Raw genomic sequence first — 17,508 nt, 5'->3', positions numbered from 1 at the left:
TAACTATCGTCTACCTGGTCTCCTTCACACCAAACTTGATCTGCTGTTTTATCTATTTCTTTACGCCCTTGGATAAACGAGGCTCTTCCATGCCGAGCTATTTTCTTTGGTCGGAATTTTTTTTGCTAACAAGTTCATCGCTAAATCCTATTATATATTCTTCAAAGAACCGCGATTTTAGAGCAGCATTTCAGCGTCTTCATGGCTGCAAAGGATGAAAACAGGGCTCCCTGTAAGCTGACACGGTTTCGCTGACACCTGTTCCCCCGTGACAGTTGTTAGCACAGGGTTTTAGCCTGTACAAGCTTACGCAAATATTGTTATTTCTTGCCTTTTTTGCGGCGAACTAAAACGCCGCAATGAACAAATAGCACCAATAGCTTGTTTTCATTCATCAACACTTGTGTCGCTTTTAATCTTTTTCATAAGAATAGAATAAATAATAACGGTTGCGTTGAAGGCGTAGAAACGTTATTCACTGAGAAAACGGCATGATGACAAAATTTGCTTTTACAAACCTTAAAAAATAGGCTACGGCTTTTAACCAATTCTCTCCTGTCTACTTTGGAGCAAAATTAGGAGAAAAACAGAATGAAAACAGAAACCCCCGTGTCATGGTCATTCAACTACCACTGACGAGCTCAGTATGCCTTGAAACTTCCTTCAGTGCTCAACAGTAACTTTCTACTAGCACAAGGAGAGTGTCCTGGGACATCATTAAATATATTTGGACATAATGAACTCTGTGCTAATTGATGTTAATTCACTGGGTTTCACCGAGTGAGAAATTTTCTACTGAATGAAAAAAAAATTCAAAAGCTCAAAGCCATACTCCTCACCGCCTCGCTGTCAATTTTTATCCTGTTAATGGATTTGTTTCCGGTTTTTATTCAGAAATCATGACTGATATTTGTGCAACTGATTTCTTGTTGTTAATTTTAAAGATCATCCTTTCCCTTGATGGAACCTTGAGTTTTCAGATGTGACGTAGTTTAGTTCCAGCTCCTCTGGAATAGGATCATTTCCATTCTATCTACTACGCCACAGTACCTGATGTGTTGAACTTGGACTTGATGGTATACTGGGCTGCTAGACCCAAAATTCAAGCAAAATAATTGTTAACTGATAGCTGCTCCTCGCTTCTTCCCTGGAAACCTGTCCTATAGAGGCTCAAGGAAGAGCGTGTATTTCTCGAGATACAATTTTCCTTACGCTAGGTCTGCAACCCAGGTTGACTACGGCACATGATATCTCTCTAGTCATAAAAGACCGAAGCACGTTACACAAACCGTACCCTAACTCCGCCAGTCGCTATTACCTGTATGAGCTGGGTAGCCACGAACGCCGCCAGTCGCTATTACCTGTATGAGCTGGGTAGCCACGAACGCCACCAGTCGCTATTACCTGTATGAGCTGGGTAGCCACGAACGCCGCCAGTCGCTATTACCTGTATGAGCTGGGTAGCCACGAACGCCGCCAGTCGCTATTACCTGTATGAGCTGGGTAGCCACGAACGCTGCCAGTCGCTATTACTTGTATGAGCTGGGTAGCCACGAACGCCGCCAGTCGCTATTAGCTGTAAGAGCTGGGTAGCCACGAACGCCGCCAGTCGCTATTACCTTATGAGCTGGGTAGCCACGAACGCCGCCAGTCGCTATTACCTGTATGAGCTGGGTAGCCACGAACGCTGCCAGTCGCTATTACTTGTATGAGCTGGGTAGCCACGAACGCCGCCAGTCGCTATTACTTGTAAGAGCTGGGTAGCCACGAACGCCGCCAGTCGCTATTACCTTATGAGCTGGGTAGCCACGAACGCCGCCAGTCGCTATTACCTGTATGAGCTGGGTAGCCACGAACGCCGCCAGTCGCTATTACCTGTATGAGCTTGGCAGCCACGCCTCATCGTCAGGCATTTATGAGGATGGGGAATTGTTTATGTAGAAATAGCGCAAAACAGTCTCCAGCTCATTCTAAGGAAACAAACCAACTAGATCTTATGCTGTCTTCTGCAACGTGTGGTAAGCTGAGTATGGCAAGTCAACGACTCCAAACCTGCCGTCCAGTACACATCAGGTATCTTCCTCTACAGGAAACGAAGGAGGTCCTGTTCTGCATTGGGGTCTTTACTACCATGACAAGGACTGTAACACGCCCTCGGACCCTTCTACTGCTGCTTCGACACCTGAAAGCTTTTAACAATGACATTTGCTCTTGTAACCATCAAGTACGCTTAGGCACAGTCTATGGCTAGCCCAATGCCCGAAATGCGAGCATAAGATGGGTGTATAATGTACTCGATGTACACGCACTTGGTAGATGTAAAATGCCATTTCGCAATTGCCATTCGCTGTTCGCAATGACAACCTTTATTGAAATAGGTGTACATCACCGATGATAGCGATATATTATTCTTTCGATTGTGATCATGCCGAAATTATCCGGACAAGTAATAGGTAACTATTGTGATCCATTCCATCTCATGTTACTTCATTTAAATTGTGCACTATATGGAAAGAAATATAAGTATATATAGTATATGTGTTTGTTTTGAACAAAAAAAAGGAACAATGCAGTGCAGCAAGTTGTACGAGTCACGTGACATGCCGGATATTGACATTAGGATAAGATCTATCCAGACAGACACAAGTGTTTTAACACTTTTTTTAAAAAAGTGTTAACCTGCGAGCAATGACCTTCTTGTAAAATCATTCCCCGAAAATTGGCCTGAAACCAAAAAAGAAAACCGTGATTAAACCTCATACGCATCATGCATAACATTAAAGGAGTATTTAACAGCCCTTTAAAGAGACGCTCTATACAGTTAGACATGTTGAGGGGGTTTTTAAAGAGGAACGATAACACTAACAGCATAGCTTAGTAACACTTAAAAAATATACAAAAGCATAGCTTAGAAACAATAAATTTTTTTAGAACCTAAACAGAACCGAATCAGAACCTAAACATAACCGAAACACAACCGAAACAGAACCTAATAGCAAGGGGGGGGGGGGGGGGGGGGTAATTGTTAATAAAATAAAAAAAATCAAAATTACCTATTTTCTGCATAGAATTAAGAGTAGGCCTGAAAATACGTCAAAAAAATTTACAGCGATTGTTGCGCTATTTAGCGGATTTAGGCTAAATTTCTATTTCAGTCATCACTAGCGTGAAATATTCAAAAGGCGATCCTACACATACACATAGCTTAATACAACTGAATAAAAAATACGGTGAAACGAATTTGGATTTTGTTCGTATAAATAGCAGCTGGTAGGAGAATTTTTTTTCTTTCTTTATTTTTTCTTTATTATTTTTTATTCATTTTTTTGTTCGAACAGATCAGAAACTGGTCCAAAAAATTATACAGATCTCATAAAGAAAAAAATCCTCTTCTTTCGGATGATTTGATTTTATCCCGGTCAATTTGAGTCCAGTTTATATTTAACTCTCCGTAATTGAAGCGCAGTTACTGTAGTTGATGTAGCTAGCGTGACGTCCAAGCGTGACTTCCACTTGGGCTGTCTTCACCGTTCACAGCATTCATTATGTCGGCGCAAAAAAGTGCAAAAGTAGACGATTGCTGTTTGAAAACTTAGCAATAACTAAGCGCTAAATCGGTATAGAAACGTTTTAGAAATGCATATTATTGCTATTTCCTTGTGATTGCATAGAAATTTGCAAGCGTCTAAAACCAGAAACCAGACAAGGGATTCTAATCAAACATTCGTCTAGGATCCACACAAATTACAGAAGTTGCTATAAATAATTCAGGAAACCATATTTATATAATGCCTTTCATCGATTCAAGCTAATTTAACTCGTTTAAAAGGGTTTTTTTTTTTATTTTATTTTTATTTTTAAGTACCCCCTTGACGGTTTTTTGGTTCTGATTCGGTTCTGAGGAATTAGGTTCTAGGATCACCGCGGTCAACAGCATAGCTAGTAGCACTTCAAAAAAATCAACATCATTAGTAACAAATAAAAAAAAAAAAACATTTTTTTACTAGGCCCCTTATTTTCTGTCACAGTTGCAAGCCGAAATAATATTGCAAGGACCAATGTGAATGAAATTTCCATTGAAGATCCGCATGTTATACACTTTGTCAAACAACTATCAATTATTTTAAAGAGAAATTCTAGAAACGATTTTTGTAGCTGTCTCCTTACTCCAATACACAGCTGGGCACGACAAAATCCGGAATTTTCAGGGAAATAATTAGATTCACGCTGGTTCTCAATCCAAATCTTATCCAAATCCTAAAAGCCCGCCAAGTGTAGTCCCAGCGTTCGTGAAAAAAAGTCATAATACAATAATGGCTATTTCAATATCATATTCATATTATAAGTGTCAATTCGGTTTGACTAATCGAATAGGAATCAATTAAAATATGTAGGAGTGCTAATAAGAGAAATCGACAAATAATGAAAAAATCAAGGTTACTTAGAAAGGTTATTAGAAACCCCACAACTTGCACATCGACAGGTGCTCTTACAACGATGGAAAAGAGTGGGGTATAAAACAGAATAAACTCATCACTCCTCGCTATTGCTCACTGGAAAGGCGACTGCATCTTCTTAGCGAATGAAAGGGTGTTCTAATAATAGTTTTATTTATTTTCAATCTTGAGTCCCAAGATCTGACACCAAATTTGTGCAGACATGACAAACAACTTTTCGTGTTACCACTACTCCACATGGGCCCAGAAAGACCCTATAACGCAGACCGAGTTCGCCATAATCTCTGCGTTGAACGGGATCACAATTCTTCCCGCCATCGTCCTCAATGCATTGGTTCTCATCTCAATGTGGCGGACACCAGCGCTTCATACGCCGTCTATGGTACTCATGGCTAACCTTGCCCTGTCGGATTTCGCAGTCGGGGCAATTGCTCAGCCGATACTGATAGCTTATGCAGCCTTGAAGTTTGAAGTCGATAACTGGCCCAGAACTTTCTGCTATGTTGCCTTGATGTTTGGGAATACGGGGACAGTTTTTGGCGGTGTTTCTATGATAAGCATAACAGCAATTGCCTTAGACCGATTCCTCGCCTTGCATTATCATCTTCGCTATCCCGCGATTGTTACCGCAAAGAAAGCTATCGCCGTTTGCCTTGCTTTGTGGGCTTTCTCGTCTTTTCTTTTGGCCACTTGGTACATATTTGGAAACGGGATTTACGTTTTCATTGTAAACGTATGTATAGTAGTACTTTTTGGAATAAGTATTGTTAGTTATTCCAAAATCTACAAGGTGATCAAAAGACATCAGACTCAGATTCATGTGGTCGAGTCTAGCGTAACCGCTTGTGTAGATACTGGGTCTAAAGCTCATAACACTGCAAACACAAAAAGGTATAAGAAATCTGTGATGAATTCCCTGGTGGTGTACTTTGTGTTTGTAGCTTGTTCCACGCCTTTCGCTTGCGCCTTGGCATACTGGGAGGTCACACAAAGTGGCTATTTGTCGCCGATACTTGTAAGGCTCTCTTCGTCGGTTGTTTTCTTTAATTCCTGCATTAACCCTATTATCTATTGCTGGAAGATGAGGGAGCTGCGTGAGGCAGTCTGGCAGAGTGCTTCGGGGCTTGTTGGAGTGAAGTCAAGAGCAAATAAAGGTCCCCCAAGTACCGCATGGATCACCGCGATTCGGTAATATAAAGATTTAGGCATTGCCTAAAAGCGGAGCTCCAAACGATCAAATCTTTGCTTCTTTGCTTCATTTTCGCTTAATATTTTAAGAAATTTTAAATATTATTATTCTATTTCTGTTTTTGACGATTTCAACGATTTCACAAATCACGCGCCCAATTTGTTAAACCCCCTTCCCCCCACATAACAAATTTAGCTGTCATACGATGTTTAGACAACAGAGTAGTTTTACTTTTAGTGACGTCATCGATGACGTCACACATCACGTGACCAAATCTTCGCACCGCCCTTGACACATACATGACACCTATCAAGTTTGGTTGTTATACAATGTTTCTTTCACGAAATATGAATTGGTGCACCTCCCTTGACACATACCAAGTTTGGTTGTCATATGATGTTTCGTTAAGGAGATATGAATATAGATATGACATCGGAATAGTTTTGCTCAAAGTGACGTCATCGATGACGTCACGCATCACGTGACCATATCTTGGCACCCCCTTGACACATACATGACACCTGCCAAATTTGGTTGTTATATAATGTTTCTTTCACGAAATATGAATGTTTTTATTTTGATGACGTCAGCATATTTTGCTTCTAGTGACGTCATTAATGACGTCACAATTACGTAACAATATTGACACCAACATGACGCCTACCGAGTTTGGTTGTGAAACAATGTTTCTTTCAAGAGATATGAATGTTTTTGCTTTTAATCGCGATGTTTCGACGTCAGGGTTGTTTTACTTTTAGTGACGTCATCGATGACGTCACACAACACGTGACCAAATTGTTGCACCTCCCTTGACAAATACATGACCCCTGCCAAGTTTGGTTGTCATACGATGCTTTTGGGGGACGGGCGGAAATTTTGCAGTAGAGACGGCCGTTAGACTGCTGACAAATAAGAGAGCGCCAGAAAGCACCGGGTGCCGAAAAGTAGACAAAAGATACAAACGCACACACGCACTAAAAATAATTAACAACGCAAAGCTAAAAAAACAACTCTAACTTTATTCAAACCGTAAGGTGAACTTCCTGTGTACTAACACAGCCTGCGAGGGAGGCTTGTACTAACACGGCCTGCGAGGGAGGCTTGTACTAACACGGTCTGCGTCAAGATTAGCGCGTAGCTTCGCATGGATCACCGCGAATGAAAAACATTCAAATTTTAGGCCAAAACATTTAGGTTTCAAATTGGCGTATAGTAAGCGGGCCCAAAAATATTGGGGGCCGGGGAGAGGGGGGGGGGGAAAGAAAAACATTAACAAAATATTGGGGGGCTGAATGGCCAGTTCTATAATTCCGTTGCTGTCATCCTATAAGTCCCCCCCTCCCCCCCCCCACCCCACAATGCATTTTTGAGGACATACCCTCGGGAACCAATGTCAAGGAGAAATTGACTACCGGTTTGTCCGTCTGTTTACCAAACAGCATCCAACCCAGCTGGATATGTGCTGCAAATGGCTCCCCCGGTCGGCCCTGCAACACGTGTAAAGAAGTGAGTCATATCTGAGCCAATCAAGGGTGTGACATCACCGTCTTCATGGTGAGAAGGTTGACACCATCGTGATGCCTCCTCTATCGCTGTATGCTGTATGCCCGACAGACGGGAAAGGTCCTCAATGGACTAAATGCCCGACAGTTTTCAATTTATTTTAATAAACCCTCAACTGGTCGACCTAATGTGTTCAAAGCAGGCCCGTACCCAGGGAAGGGGGGGATGCAGGGGGGTGCGAACGCACCCCCCCACACACACCCAAGAAAAATCCTGGGTACGGGCCTGTCAAAGTATTCTATATTTGTTGAGAAAGGGCAAGCAATTCTGAATTGAGAATCGTTATTGGTATTAAACTTTTTCTGTTAACTATGTACACTATAGAATCGTAATTTGCTAAATGCCGACAGTTCTCAAATTGTTAAATTATCACGGTAAATTGTCAACCTTGTGAGCTCAAAGTATTATATATTTGTTTAGAAAGGGCAAGCGAATCTGATGAGCTTTTTTGTCAAAAAGGAAGTTTTTGTCTTGATTGTATACACTATAAATACCTTTTTCCGACTGTGTTATTGTAGCAGAAAAAAATGCAAATGTTACTAAAATTACTTTCTATAAGTGTACATAGACGACGTCAAATACCGACAACTCAATTCAGATTTGCATGCCCTTTCTCAGCAAATAAAGACTACTTCTAACTCACTATGGTCGACAATTTACTGGGTTGTTTAAAAAATGAAAACCGTCGAACATTTAGTCCATTGAGGACCTTTCCCGGCTGTCGGGCATATAGCCACTGCGTTTTATTTTACAGCAGCTGTATGAAATTACTACTGAATAGTTAATGAGTATTAGAAGGACTTAAATAAACTCCCCATTGCCTTTTATCGTGGGCTTTTTGTTTTACAGCGGTTGTACAAAACTCTCAATTGCCTTTTATTAGTTTTAACACCGGGGATATCGCCCCTCGTTATCTAAAAACCCGTTAAAAGCTAACAAACAGCTCGTTTATTATACAAATACCTGGCTTAAGGGTTTTTCAAATGTTTTAGTTTTGCTTCTTCGAGAGAACAGTTGCTTTGTTAGCATTAATCAAAGAGGAAAATACATAACTATCAGTCGGATGACTATTTTATTTTCTGGTTTTCATTGAATATTCAAATTTCACCCTAAATAGGCGTAAATATACCTTGTAATTAACCTGAAATTAGTTGACGACTGTTCCTGCACGAGCGCGGGCTATTTTTACAAACCGCGCAATTAAAAATGGTGCATTTTTTAGAAACTGCGCTAAAACCGATCTTTTATTTCAAAATGTTTGTAACCGTCGGAACTCGACATTTACCGTGCGGTTACGAAAAATGTAGGTCCCTTCAAAACAACGGGCAATGCGAAAAAATGACCATGTGATGTGCATTGTAATGTTTAAGTTAATGTGTTTTAGAGCATCCTATATACTCGACGCTCTTATATTTATATACGCATTAATAGCCCATCCTGGAACTGAGTAACCCAAGCTTCTAGAAAGTTCACATACTTTCAACAAGTCAAATTCAGAGGCGAGAAACAGAAAGATACTATCCATGTCTCGACCGGTAAATCGAACCCGTTTTCAGCAGGTAAGACGCCCCTACGCTGACGCGCTAACACAATGATGCGCATGATCTGCATTTCTTTAAGAAATCAAGTGATCAATACAAGCAAATGACTAATCGGGAAGAATAGTATCAATTTTTATCAAACTTTCGATCCTATCGACATCGATTAATTAATATTATAGATTGATTTAGATTTATCGATTGAACATGCCGAGGAAAGAGGTAAACACTGACGAGTGGTGTATGCAAGTGGTTACACAATGAAAAATCAATCATTCTCACTTGATGCAAAGACTTCCCTGAATGAGCTCACACTTTCTTGCTATTGATTATTGGCAATTGCCAATATAATCAATGCTACATTTGGCTAAGCACATTGGATTGACCAATATTGTGAAGACAAACCTTTAAGTGGAATAAGAGTAATTTGACAAATCATAAAACGCCTGAGGGCATTAGTCGAGTTCTACTACACAACTCTGATGTCTTTTTCTCAAGTAAAAATTAAAGATAACAATAAAAACAACAACAACAAAAAACAATCAAAACGACACTTTGTAAATAAGTAATTTATTAACTAGAGAGCTCTATACAGCATCAAGCAATATGCAGGAAAGGATTCACTTGCATCACAGACTTTTCCTTACACGCCTCTAGTCCCACCCCCCATTAAACATCACACTTCCACTCGATGTAACATTTTTAGCTAAGATTTGCAACTTCTCAAGGGGTTATTTATAGAAGAACTTGTTACTATGTGCAGGCTAATCCAGGTATTATGCTAACACAGTGCCTTACATCATTCCTCCCATCCCACCCATGCCACCCATTCCTCCCATCCCACCCATTCCGCCCATACCACCGGCGCCCTCTTCTTTTGGTGCTTCTACAATAACAGTCTCAGCAGTGGTAAGGAGTGATGCGACACCTGCAGCATCAGTGATGGCTGTGCGCACGACTTTGGTGGGATCGATAATACCAGCTTGGATCATGTCAACGTAGGTGTTGTTAGCTGCATCATATCCCATTGCGTTTTCCAGTGATGAGACCTATGAAACAGATTGAAATTATTGCCATATTGCTTGGTGACAATCAGGGATTCATATAACTTTGGTGAACTGTAAAATACTGTCATTAACAGCTAGACAACTGTTAAATGTCAATCAAAGTTTATACACATGGTTTTAAACAGAGAATATTAAAAAAAAAAAGTAAGAAAAAATACAATATTTTTTATATGCTTGAGAGGTGCCTTTTATCAATACCTTCTCCACAACAAGGGCAGCCTCTACACCAGCATTTTCAGCAATTGTCTGGCATGGCTTTCGCAGAGCCTTCTTCACCAGATCCACTCCCAATTGCTGGTCCTTTGATGGCATCTTAATATCATTTAGTGCAGGCACACATCTCAAAAGGGCAACCCCACCACCTGGGACAATACCCTCCTCCACAGCAGCGCGGGTAGCATTCAAAGCATCAGTCACTCGGTCTTTCTTTTCATTCACCTCAACTTCACTTGACCCACCAACCTAAAACATACAAAGACAGATGTCATAAGGATGTTCTGGACCTATTTCAAAACTTTTTCTTCAGGTGCAAAAGTCACCTTCAGAATAGCCACACCATCAGACAGTTTGGCAAGCCTTTCGTTGAACTTTTCCTTCTCATAGTCAGAGTTTGTAGACTCTAACTCATCTCGAATTTGTTCACAACGCTTGGCTATTTCATCAGCATTGCCCTTGCCCCTTAAAAGAATGGTGTCATCTTTTGTGATTGATATCTCGCCAACTTCACCAAAATCTTGGATTGTGATATCTTCAAGCTTTGTCTCAATGGCATCGTCACCAAACACCTGCAATATACACAATAACATGGAGCATCTGTTAAGGCGAAATTGCAGCCAGAAGCACTTACAAGCTGTGATTTGTCTGGTCCCTGCTTTGGTCTGTGAAAAGAAAAATTAAACCCAACCCCAAACATCTAATTGCATAGCATCAGATTTCTAGAAGTCAGGCCAATACCAAATAAATGTACACAAAATTGGCCAAAAAGTTGGCGCTTGTGTAAACCAGTGTTACTATTTTTTAGGTCTATATGAAAACAAACGGATATTTTTAGGAAAGAGCATTTGGCAGGAGATTTTTTATGAAGATATTCTTTTATTCCTCTTTCAGACACTGGCAACAGGATGCTTGTGCAGCTTTGTGATAGGGGGTTCTGTCTCACTCTACAATTCCATACTTTAATTGAAAACTTGCAAGTCCTAACCAATCCTTACCATGCCTCCTGTGCTGACAGCCATATCCTGAAGCATGTTTTTCCTGTTGTCACCAAAACCTGGAGCTTTTACAGCAGCTATCTGTAGTCCAACCTTCAGTCTAAAAAATATTTTTTATCAGGAATGTGGAATTTGGTTAATCATTCTTAGTAGAGTATATCATTACCTGTTAAGCACCAGTGTAGTTAGAGCCTCTCCGTCAACATCCTCAGCAATAATCACCAGAGGTTTGCGATGGCTATTGGCCAGTTCTAGTGCTGGGACAATCTGCTGCACAGAAGAAATCTTCTTTTGGCAGAGAAGCAAAAGGCAGTCTTGGAATTCTACCTTCTGGCCTACATCGACAATAAAGACAAGTTAGCCTTGAACTGCACTTGTTAGCAAAATGCACAAGCTGTCTTACCCTTAGAGCTATTGATGAAATATGGGGAGATGTAACCTCTGTCGAACTTCATGCCCTCAATGACTTCAAGTTCATCTCGGAGAGTCTTGCCATCCTGACATCAAAACAATACACAACAATCAGTGCTTTGTTTATTAACCACAGTTTACAAATTGCAACAATTTGTAACTTGATATTTTTAGGAAATAAGGAGCCAAAAAGGGTGTGACACATGCACTTTATCAGATTGGCATGAACTTAAGCAGTCAATGAGCTAGGAACAGCAATTGACCAGTACATTTGGGAAAATTAAAGAAAGCTTAGCTTTAAAGTCATGTCAATCAAGAAGAGTGATTCCTATGTCCTTATTATCTTAAAACTTTGCTTGTTGACCTTGGTAGCGCCCATTGCACTAACAAAAGTGACCTGCAAGATCAAATATGCTTACCTTTACAGTTATGACACCATTCTTGCCAACTCTCTTCATAGCAGAGGAAATTAGTTCTCCAATATTTTTGTCGCCATTGGCAGATATTGTTGCGACCTGGGCAATCAAAATAAAATTAATGCAAAATTCATCTAGAATAAACTCCTAGCATAAGGTAGAGCCCAATCTACAGCATTTCCCTAAATTGTGTGATAGATGCAGGCAATTAAAAATTAGACAAAGTAGTAAGTGCAAGGCAGAGAAGATTTCTGATTCTGCATATTAGAGAAGATCAAATATTCTTAACAAATTTACCTGAGCGATTTCTTCCGGAGTAGTAACAGGTTTTGACATCTTTTTCAGGGACTCAACAACAGAGTCAACAGCACACATGACACCTAAAAACAAAATGGATGTAGAGCAGGATATTTCTTGATGTGTGGAAAAGAACATGCAAACTGAAAAAGTAGTTTGCGTGTTTTTTCCACACATCAAAATATAAGTTAGGTCTTTTTCTCTTTCCCACTCCCAAAATTGGCCAAAATATAGTCTACTAAGTACAAGTAGGGAGTACGAGTTCTTGAAACACAAAATAGATTGTTTTCATTACATACTATAAATGCCAAATGAGACCATACCTTTTCTGACCTCTTGTGGATTGGCACCTTTGGAAACATGAAGAAAGCCTTCTGTAGCAATGGAGCGGGCCAGCACTGTAGCAGTGGTTGTGCCATCGCCAGCTTCTTCGTTTGTGTTATTTGCAACATCTTGCACCAGGCGAGCACCAATATTCTGGTACTTATCTTTAAGTTCAATGGCCTTTGCAACTGTAACTCCATCCTTGGTGATCTTTGGACCTCCAAAACTTTGTTCGATAATTACATTTTTGCCCTAAAAATTAAAAGCAAATCATCATGTCTTTTTGTAATTATTGTCTACCATTCGAAAATTACATTTTTGCCCTAAAAATAAAAAGCAAATCATTATGTCTTTTTTGTTATTATTGTCTACCATTTTTTAAGTGGATGCAGTACCAAATTCTGCATGGTTGAATTGTTTGTGTACAAGAGCTATTATGATGTAAGTGTTATATGTTTATGCCAAGGTAACTATACAAATATTGGTTGTTACCTTTGGTCCAAGCGTGACAGCTACAGCATCCGCCAAGGTGTCAACACCTTGAAGCATGGCCGCACGAGCCTCTGCACCAAACTTGAGTTCCTTGGGGCTGTTTTGGAACCGTGAGGTACTAAAACTAGCCGCAAGACGCGGAGCTAGCGATCTGGCTGAGACCAGTCTTTGAGAAGATGCCAGTAGACTAGGTAGGCGATACATTCTGTGAATAGTGCAATGAAACCATTGTCTTAGAAAACTTCTACAGCAAAAAATAAATAAATAAATATATGGGGGGGGGGTAAATGATTCCACTTTTCTCATTTACATTATCCATTTCACATTCTTTCTAGTTTTCTCTCTCCATAAAACTTAAATTCTGAACGACCATCAAACTCATGAAAATTAAATGTAAGCAGTTTTGGTTTAGAAGATTCATTTAATACTGAACTATCTAACTTTTTTGCGCACATTAATAGAATTTCAAGTCCTAGTCCGATGTGTGCTTCGATTAAAGTACAATCCATGGCCCTCACGAAAAAAAAACAAATAAAATGGTATCCCTTATAGGCATGGGAAAAATTAGTGATTCAACACTCATCTTTTTTTTCTCATTACTTATTTGCAATAACACCAAGCCGATACAAACTACTGAGCTTTCTACAATCGTTAATAAATATTAAGTGAAATAGACTGTGTAATATATAAATACTATCTTGCAAGAGGCTTTGGAATCAATTGACACCAGTATTTGAGGTGCGATGTGGGAAAAATGCTTAGCCATGAGATGATGCAAACTTGCATAACGAGTTTTCTAGCGAGCTCCCTTTTCGCCTAAATACTCTATCTAAAATTACAAATTGTATACGCAACCGAAAAACGTTAGCTAACCTGTGTTTGTGTAGAACTAACTGTGAAGAAAAACTGGAATAAAGGGAGAAAATGTACAGTCAAAGACGAGCAAATGGCTGCCCTGTCACACACACGTGCTTCGACGCAGGAAAGAGAACCCTCAACCCTGATAACCTGGCTTTAGGGACTTTATAACGTCATAAGAATGTTTTCTGTGATTGGTGAATTAGTACGATGGTTACAGGACTTGAATAACATTAAAAATTCCACATAGAGCCCATGTGGTATAAATAAAACGATGAAGGTTTGGGCAGCAATATTTTACAGTAGTTTTTTATTTATGTGTACCTAGAATATCACGGAAAATCGGGGAAATTTCAAGTAAATTTAGGGAGGTTTTGACCAATCGCGTCGGAGGTACTAAAATGTTTTGTAATATTTTCACGCATGTCTCTTTTAGGCAAAATACAATCTCTTAGGGTGGGGACACCGCTATTAACTTGAACTCTCGTGACATTTGACTTTTATCCCAGTCTATTGAAACAAAAGTAACCTTAGGATTATCTAAGTAATATTTTGTTCTAAAAGGGTTTTTTGTTTTGTTCTAAAATCACACCATAAACCCTTTACGAGGTCTTAAAAACATTGTCACTTTACCCCTCCCCTCGTGAGTACAACTCCAATCTTCTGTAAGCTTGCAAAGAGCCTGCGTAACTGGTCCACGTGTGAAGGAACGTCGAACGACGAAGCAGACTAGAAATAAGCGTGCAGAAATAATGGTAAGAATCACAGTTTTTCCCCATTCTCACGACCCCTGTTGAAAGTAAACTTATAGATGTGCATAGCTTACAGTTGTAAAAATGTTACTGTCTGAGAAATCTGAAGATATTAGCTACCTCATTGTCGGCAAAGGGGAAGCCATCTTTCCTCCTTGGTCAGTGACTTTCAATTCAAATAAAATTAAAGCCTGCTTTTCAGTCGAATGGAAAAGGTTAGCTAAAGTGTTAGGTTTATTGTGCAGTACAAATTAAACTGTGTATCTTTAAGCACATGTCGCTCCTTTTTGACTATGTTTGTACAAAACGCGAATTTAAAATCAACATGACAGACAGCTTATTTTAGGCCCAGTTTTTACTTGAAAATGAGATGTTATGTGGTAAGGATCAAGCAGAAATTAAGTGATGGAAAAGTCCAAATCTTACTTAGATGAAATAAAAGGAAAATAATATGTTTGGTTATGGAGCCAGAATTGCTTGACAGTGCCGTAGCAGGCCTTATTGGGAGGGGGGGGGGGGGGCACAATACAGAAACATACACCATACATAGCCACGCCCTTACTGGTCATTTCCTTATGATTATTATTATTGTCTTTTATTTATTTATTTTTATTTTTTTTTGGGGGGGGGGGGGGGACATGCCCCCAGTGCTCAACCACTTGCTACGGCTCTGCTTCAATTTTGTGGAGTAGGGGGAGAGAAAAGATTGGTTTAACAAACTTTGGATGGGCAATACTACCAAAATGCAGCGCGCATCTTTTTAAGGTTGTACCAAACAAAGTGCATGCTGCATGAGAGTAGTTGAAGTAGGCTTCCATGTCTAGTGCGCACACTCATGCTTATAACTGGAATGTCCTATTGAGGCAGGCATAGTTACCTATTCTCCAAAACATCAAATGAAAAAAAACAAAATGCTCTGCTTCAGGCTTGGAAAATAACTGATATGTCAAACCTGTTATGTAACATCTTGAAAAAACATTAACTACAGTTACTAGAATTTTAGGCAATCCCATTTAAAAAGTAATTTCAAATCTTTAAGAATACACTGGAAGTAACAATATTTTGGCTAAATTGGGTGACAGGCTTAAATACTAAAATGACCCTTGACATTGTAATTTCAGGCAGGTGCACTCAGGAGGTTTGTACCACTGTTCGACAGGATTGTTGTGGAAAAGTTCCTCCCAGAAGTGGTAGGTGTGATATAAATTTATTACTAGCATGTAAAGGCCCTACAGTACATGTCATTGAATGCAAGCTGAATGATGTTTTAAGGCATGTCAAATGTATTATTTATCTTTATCAGACGTTAACTGTTGAATTGTGTAAGATGGTCGCTAAAACTCCCTTTACAGGTTTGATTTTTATTTTCTTTAAGAAAACCAAAGGAGGTGTGCTTCTTCCAGAGAAAGGCCAATCAAAAGTCTTGGAAGGAACAGTAGTAGCCATTGGCCCAGGAGCTAGAGATAAGGTACTGTACACCAAGTCACTCTTGTGCATTATTGCACTTCAGGACTAATGCAATAAAACAACTTCCAAGTAGTTGATATCAAATTTTGTCAATTAGGTCATCACTGTTTGCATTTTAAATCAATGTTTAAAAAAAGATAAACATTGGTATGTGTGATATATATACCAGATTCGAACTGGCATTATCTCGCCATTCAACACAAGTAGAAAGCCTTCTTTGGTATTTTTTGACACAACCAAACCCTCAAAAGATTGATTATAAAGAAAATGTATTATTTTAAACATTTTTAGGATGGCAAGCATGTTCCAATGAGTGTAAATGTTGGAGATAAGGTGTTATTACCTGAGTATGGTGGCACAAAGATCAATGTTGACGACAAGGTATTGAGCCTTCATATAATATGAAATACTGGGGGACTGGGTGCAAATATAAGATCTGTCACTTCTACATAAGCAAACTTGTAATAAGGGTGCATTAAACTATAACACTTATCTCCATCAACTTAAAAAGCACTCACTAAGGTAGATGGCTACAGTAACTGATACTGTATTAGAAAACATCTGAACTAAATCCTATTCCAGTAGACAGGTACATGCTAAGATTTGCTAAGAAGGGCAGGGGTGTTCAGGCAGACATTTAAATTATGAAAAAATGTAAAAAAATGTAGCAGTTCTCCCATAAGAAAATACCATGTTTTGATGGCCAAGTGTGGTACATGCCTCCTTGCACCCACCTCTACCCTTTCAACAGGTTTTTCAAAGGGCTGCCATCATACTAATAATGCTACCATTGCATCCTCAGGAATACCATATCTACAGAGATGGTGATTTGCTAGGTAAATTTGAAAGCAGCTAGCTCAAGATCCATTGTCTGAAACTTGATTGATAACTGAGCAGCTCCCTAGTATTTGTTTGTTACATTGTCAGGTCCATCAAAATGCTTCATCCGTGCCCATTGGCTTTGTAATAATAACATTTTCAGGTTAAGTTCAGTTGTACCAAGTAGCAGTGCTTGTACTGGTCCTTTGTAAAACTGTGAATAAATAAAACTTCTAGTAAATGCTATTGGTGTTTATTACTGTAGTACCCTCGACCACTAACAGGTTACCAGATTTTTTTATAGGGGGTCATCAAAAGGGTTTGAGTTAGTCCCCTTACATCTACATACACATACATGCTGAACGAATCATGGTTACATGCTTCTACTCATATATTTAGGTTTAGAAATTGTTTCAAGAGATAGCTTTGAAATTATTCCTTTGAGATTAATTCGGTTGTTTTCTGAAACAAGGGAGTCCTTTGAAAAATGACATTTACATAGGTTTTGGCTTCTATAAATGAAAAAACACCTGCTCAGATTGACTCTAGATCCACTTATTGAAGCCCACTATCTTACGAATAGTTTATGGATTTTTTAAACGCCATGGAAATGTATACAGAACTCTCAAATTTGGAATAGTAGGAAG

General features: G+C 39.4%; 3 protein-coding genes across 3 annotated transcripts; 2 read left to right on the top strand and 1 right to left on the bottom strand.

Moving 5' to 3' along the window:
* Positions 1–3,052: 3,052 nt before the first annotated feature.
* On the top strand, positions 3,053–5,683 carry LOC5521170 (alpha-1B adrenergic receptor). The gene has a single exon (XM_032366422.2). It carries the CDS (start codon positions 4,660–4,662, stop codon positions 5,647–5,649), a length of 990 nt encoding a protein of 329 aa, XP_032222313.2. The 5' UTR covers positions 3,053–4,659; the 3' UTR covers positions 5,650–5,683.
* A 3,618-nt stretch (positions 5,684–9,301) lies between these two features.
* Positions 9,302–14,089, bottom strand: LOC5521171 (heat shock protein 60A). The gene is made up of 11 exons (XM_001641043.3): positions 13,839–14,089; positions 12,966–13,170; positions 12,473–12,725; positions 12,150–12,232; positions 11,856–11,951; positions 11,429–11,522; positions 11,192–11,360; positions 11,026–11,125; positions 10,354–10,599; positions 10,013–10,276; positions 9,302–9,796 (listed from the first exon to the last, which is right to left on the bottom strand). Exons 2-11 carry the CDS (start codon positions 13,167–13,169, stop codon positions 9,542–9,544), a joined length of 1,764 nt encoding a protein of 587 aa, XP_001641093.2. The 5' UTR covers position 13,170; positions 13,839–14,089; the 3' UTR covers positions 9,302–9,541.
* Positions 14,090–14,428: 339 nt separating this feature from the next.
* Positions 14,429–17,107, top strand: LOC5521172 (10 kDa heat shock protein, mitochondrial). Its single transcript, XM_001640919.3, has 5 exons — positions 14,429–14,578; positions 15,697–15,765; positions 15,951–16,043; positions 16,334–16,423; positions 16,845–17,107. The coding sequence occupies exons 1-5, from the start codon at positions 14,576–14,578 to the stop codon at positions 16,896–16,898; spliced, it is 309 nt and encodes a 102-aa protein (XP_001640969.1). The 5' UTR covers positions 14,429–14,575; the 3' UTR covers positions 16,899–17,107.
* Positions 17,108–17,508: the final 401 nt, after the last annotated feature.

This window comes from Nematostella vectensis, chromosome 2 (genome assembly GCF_932526225.1).
Source record: "Nematostella vectensis chromosome 2, jaNemVect1.1, whole genome shotgun sequence".
NCBI lineage: Eukaryota > Metazoa > Cnidaria > Anthozoa > Actiniaria > Edwardsiidae > Nematostella > Nematostella vectensis.
The sequence above is the reverse complement of the archived record's forward strand: the minus strand, read 5'-3'. Positions and strand labels throughout refer to the sequence as shown.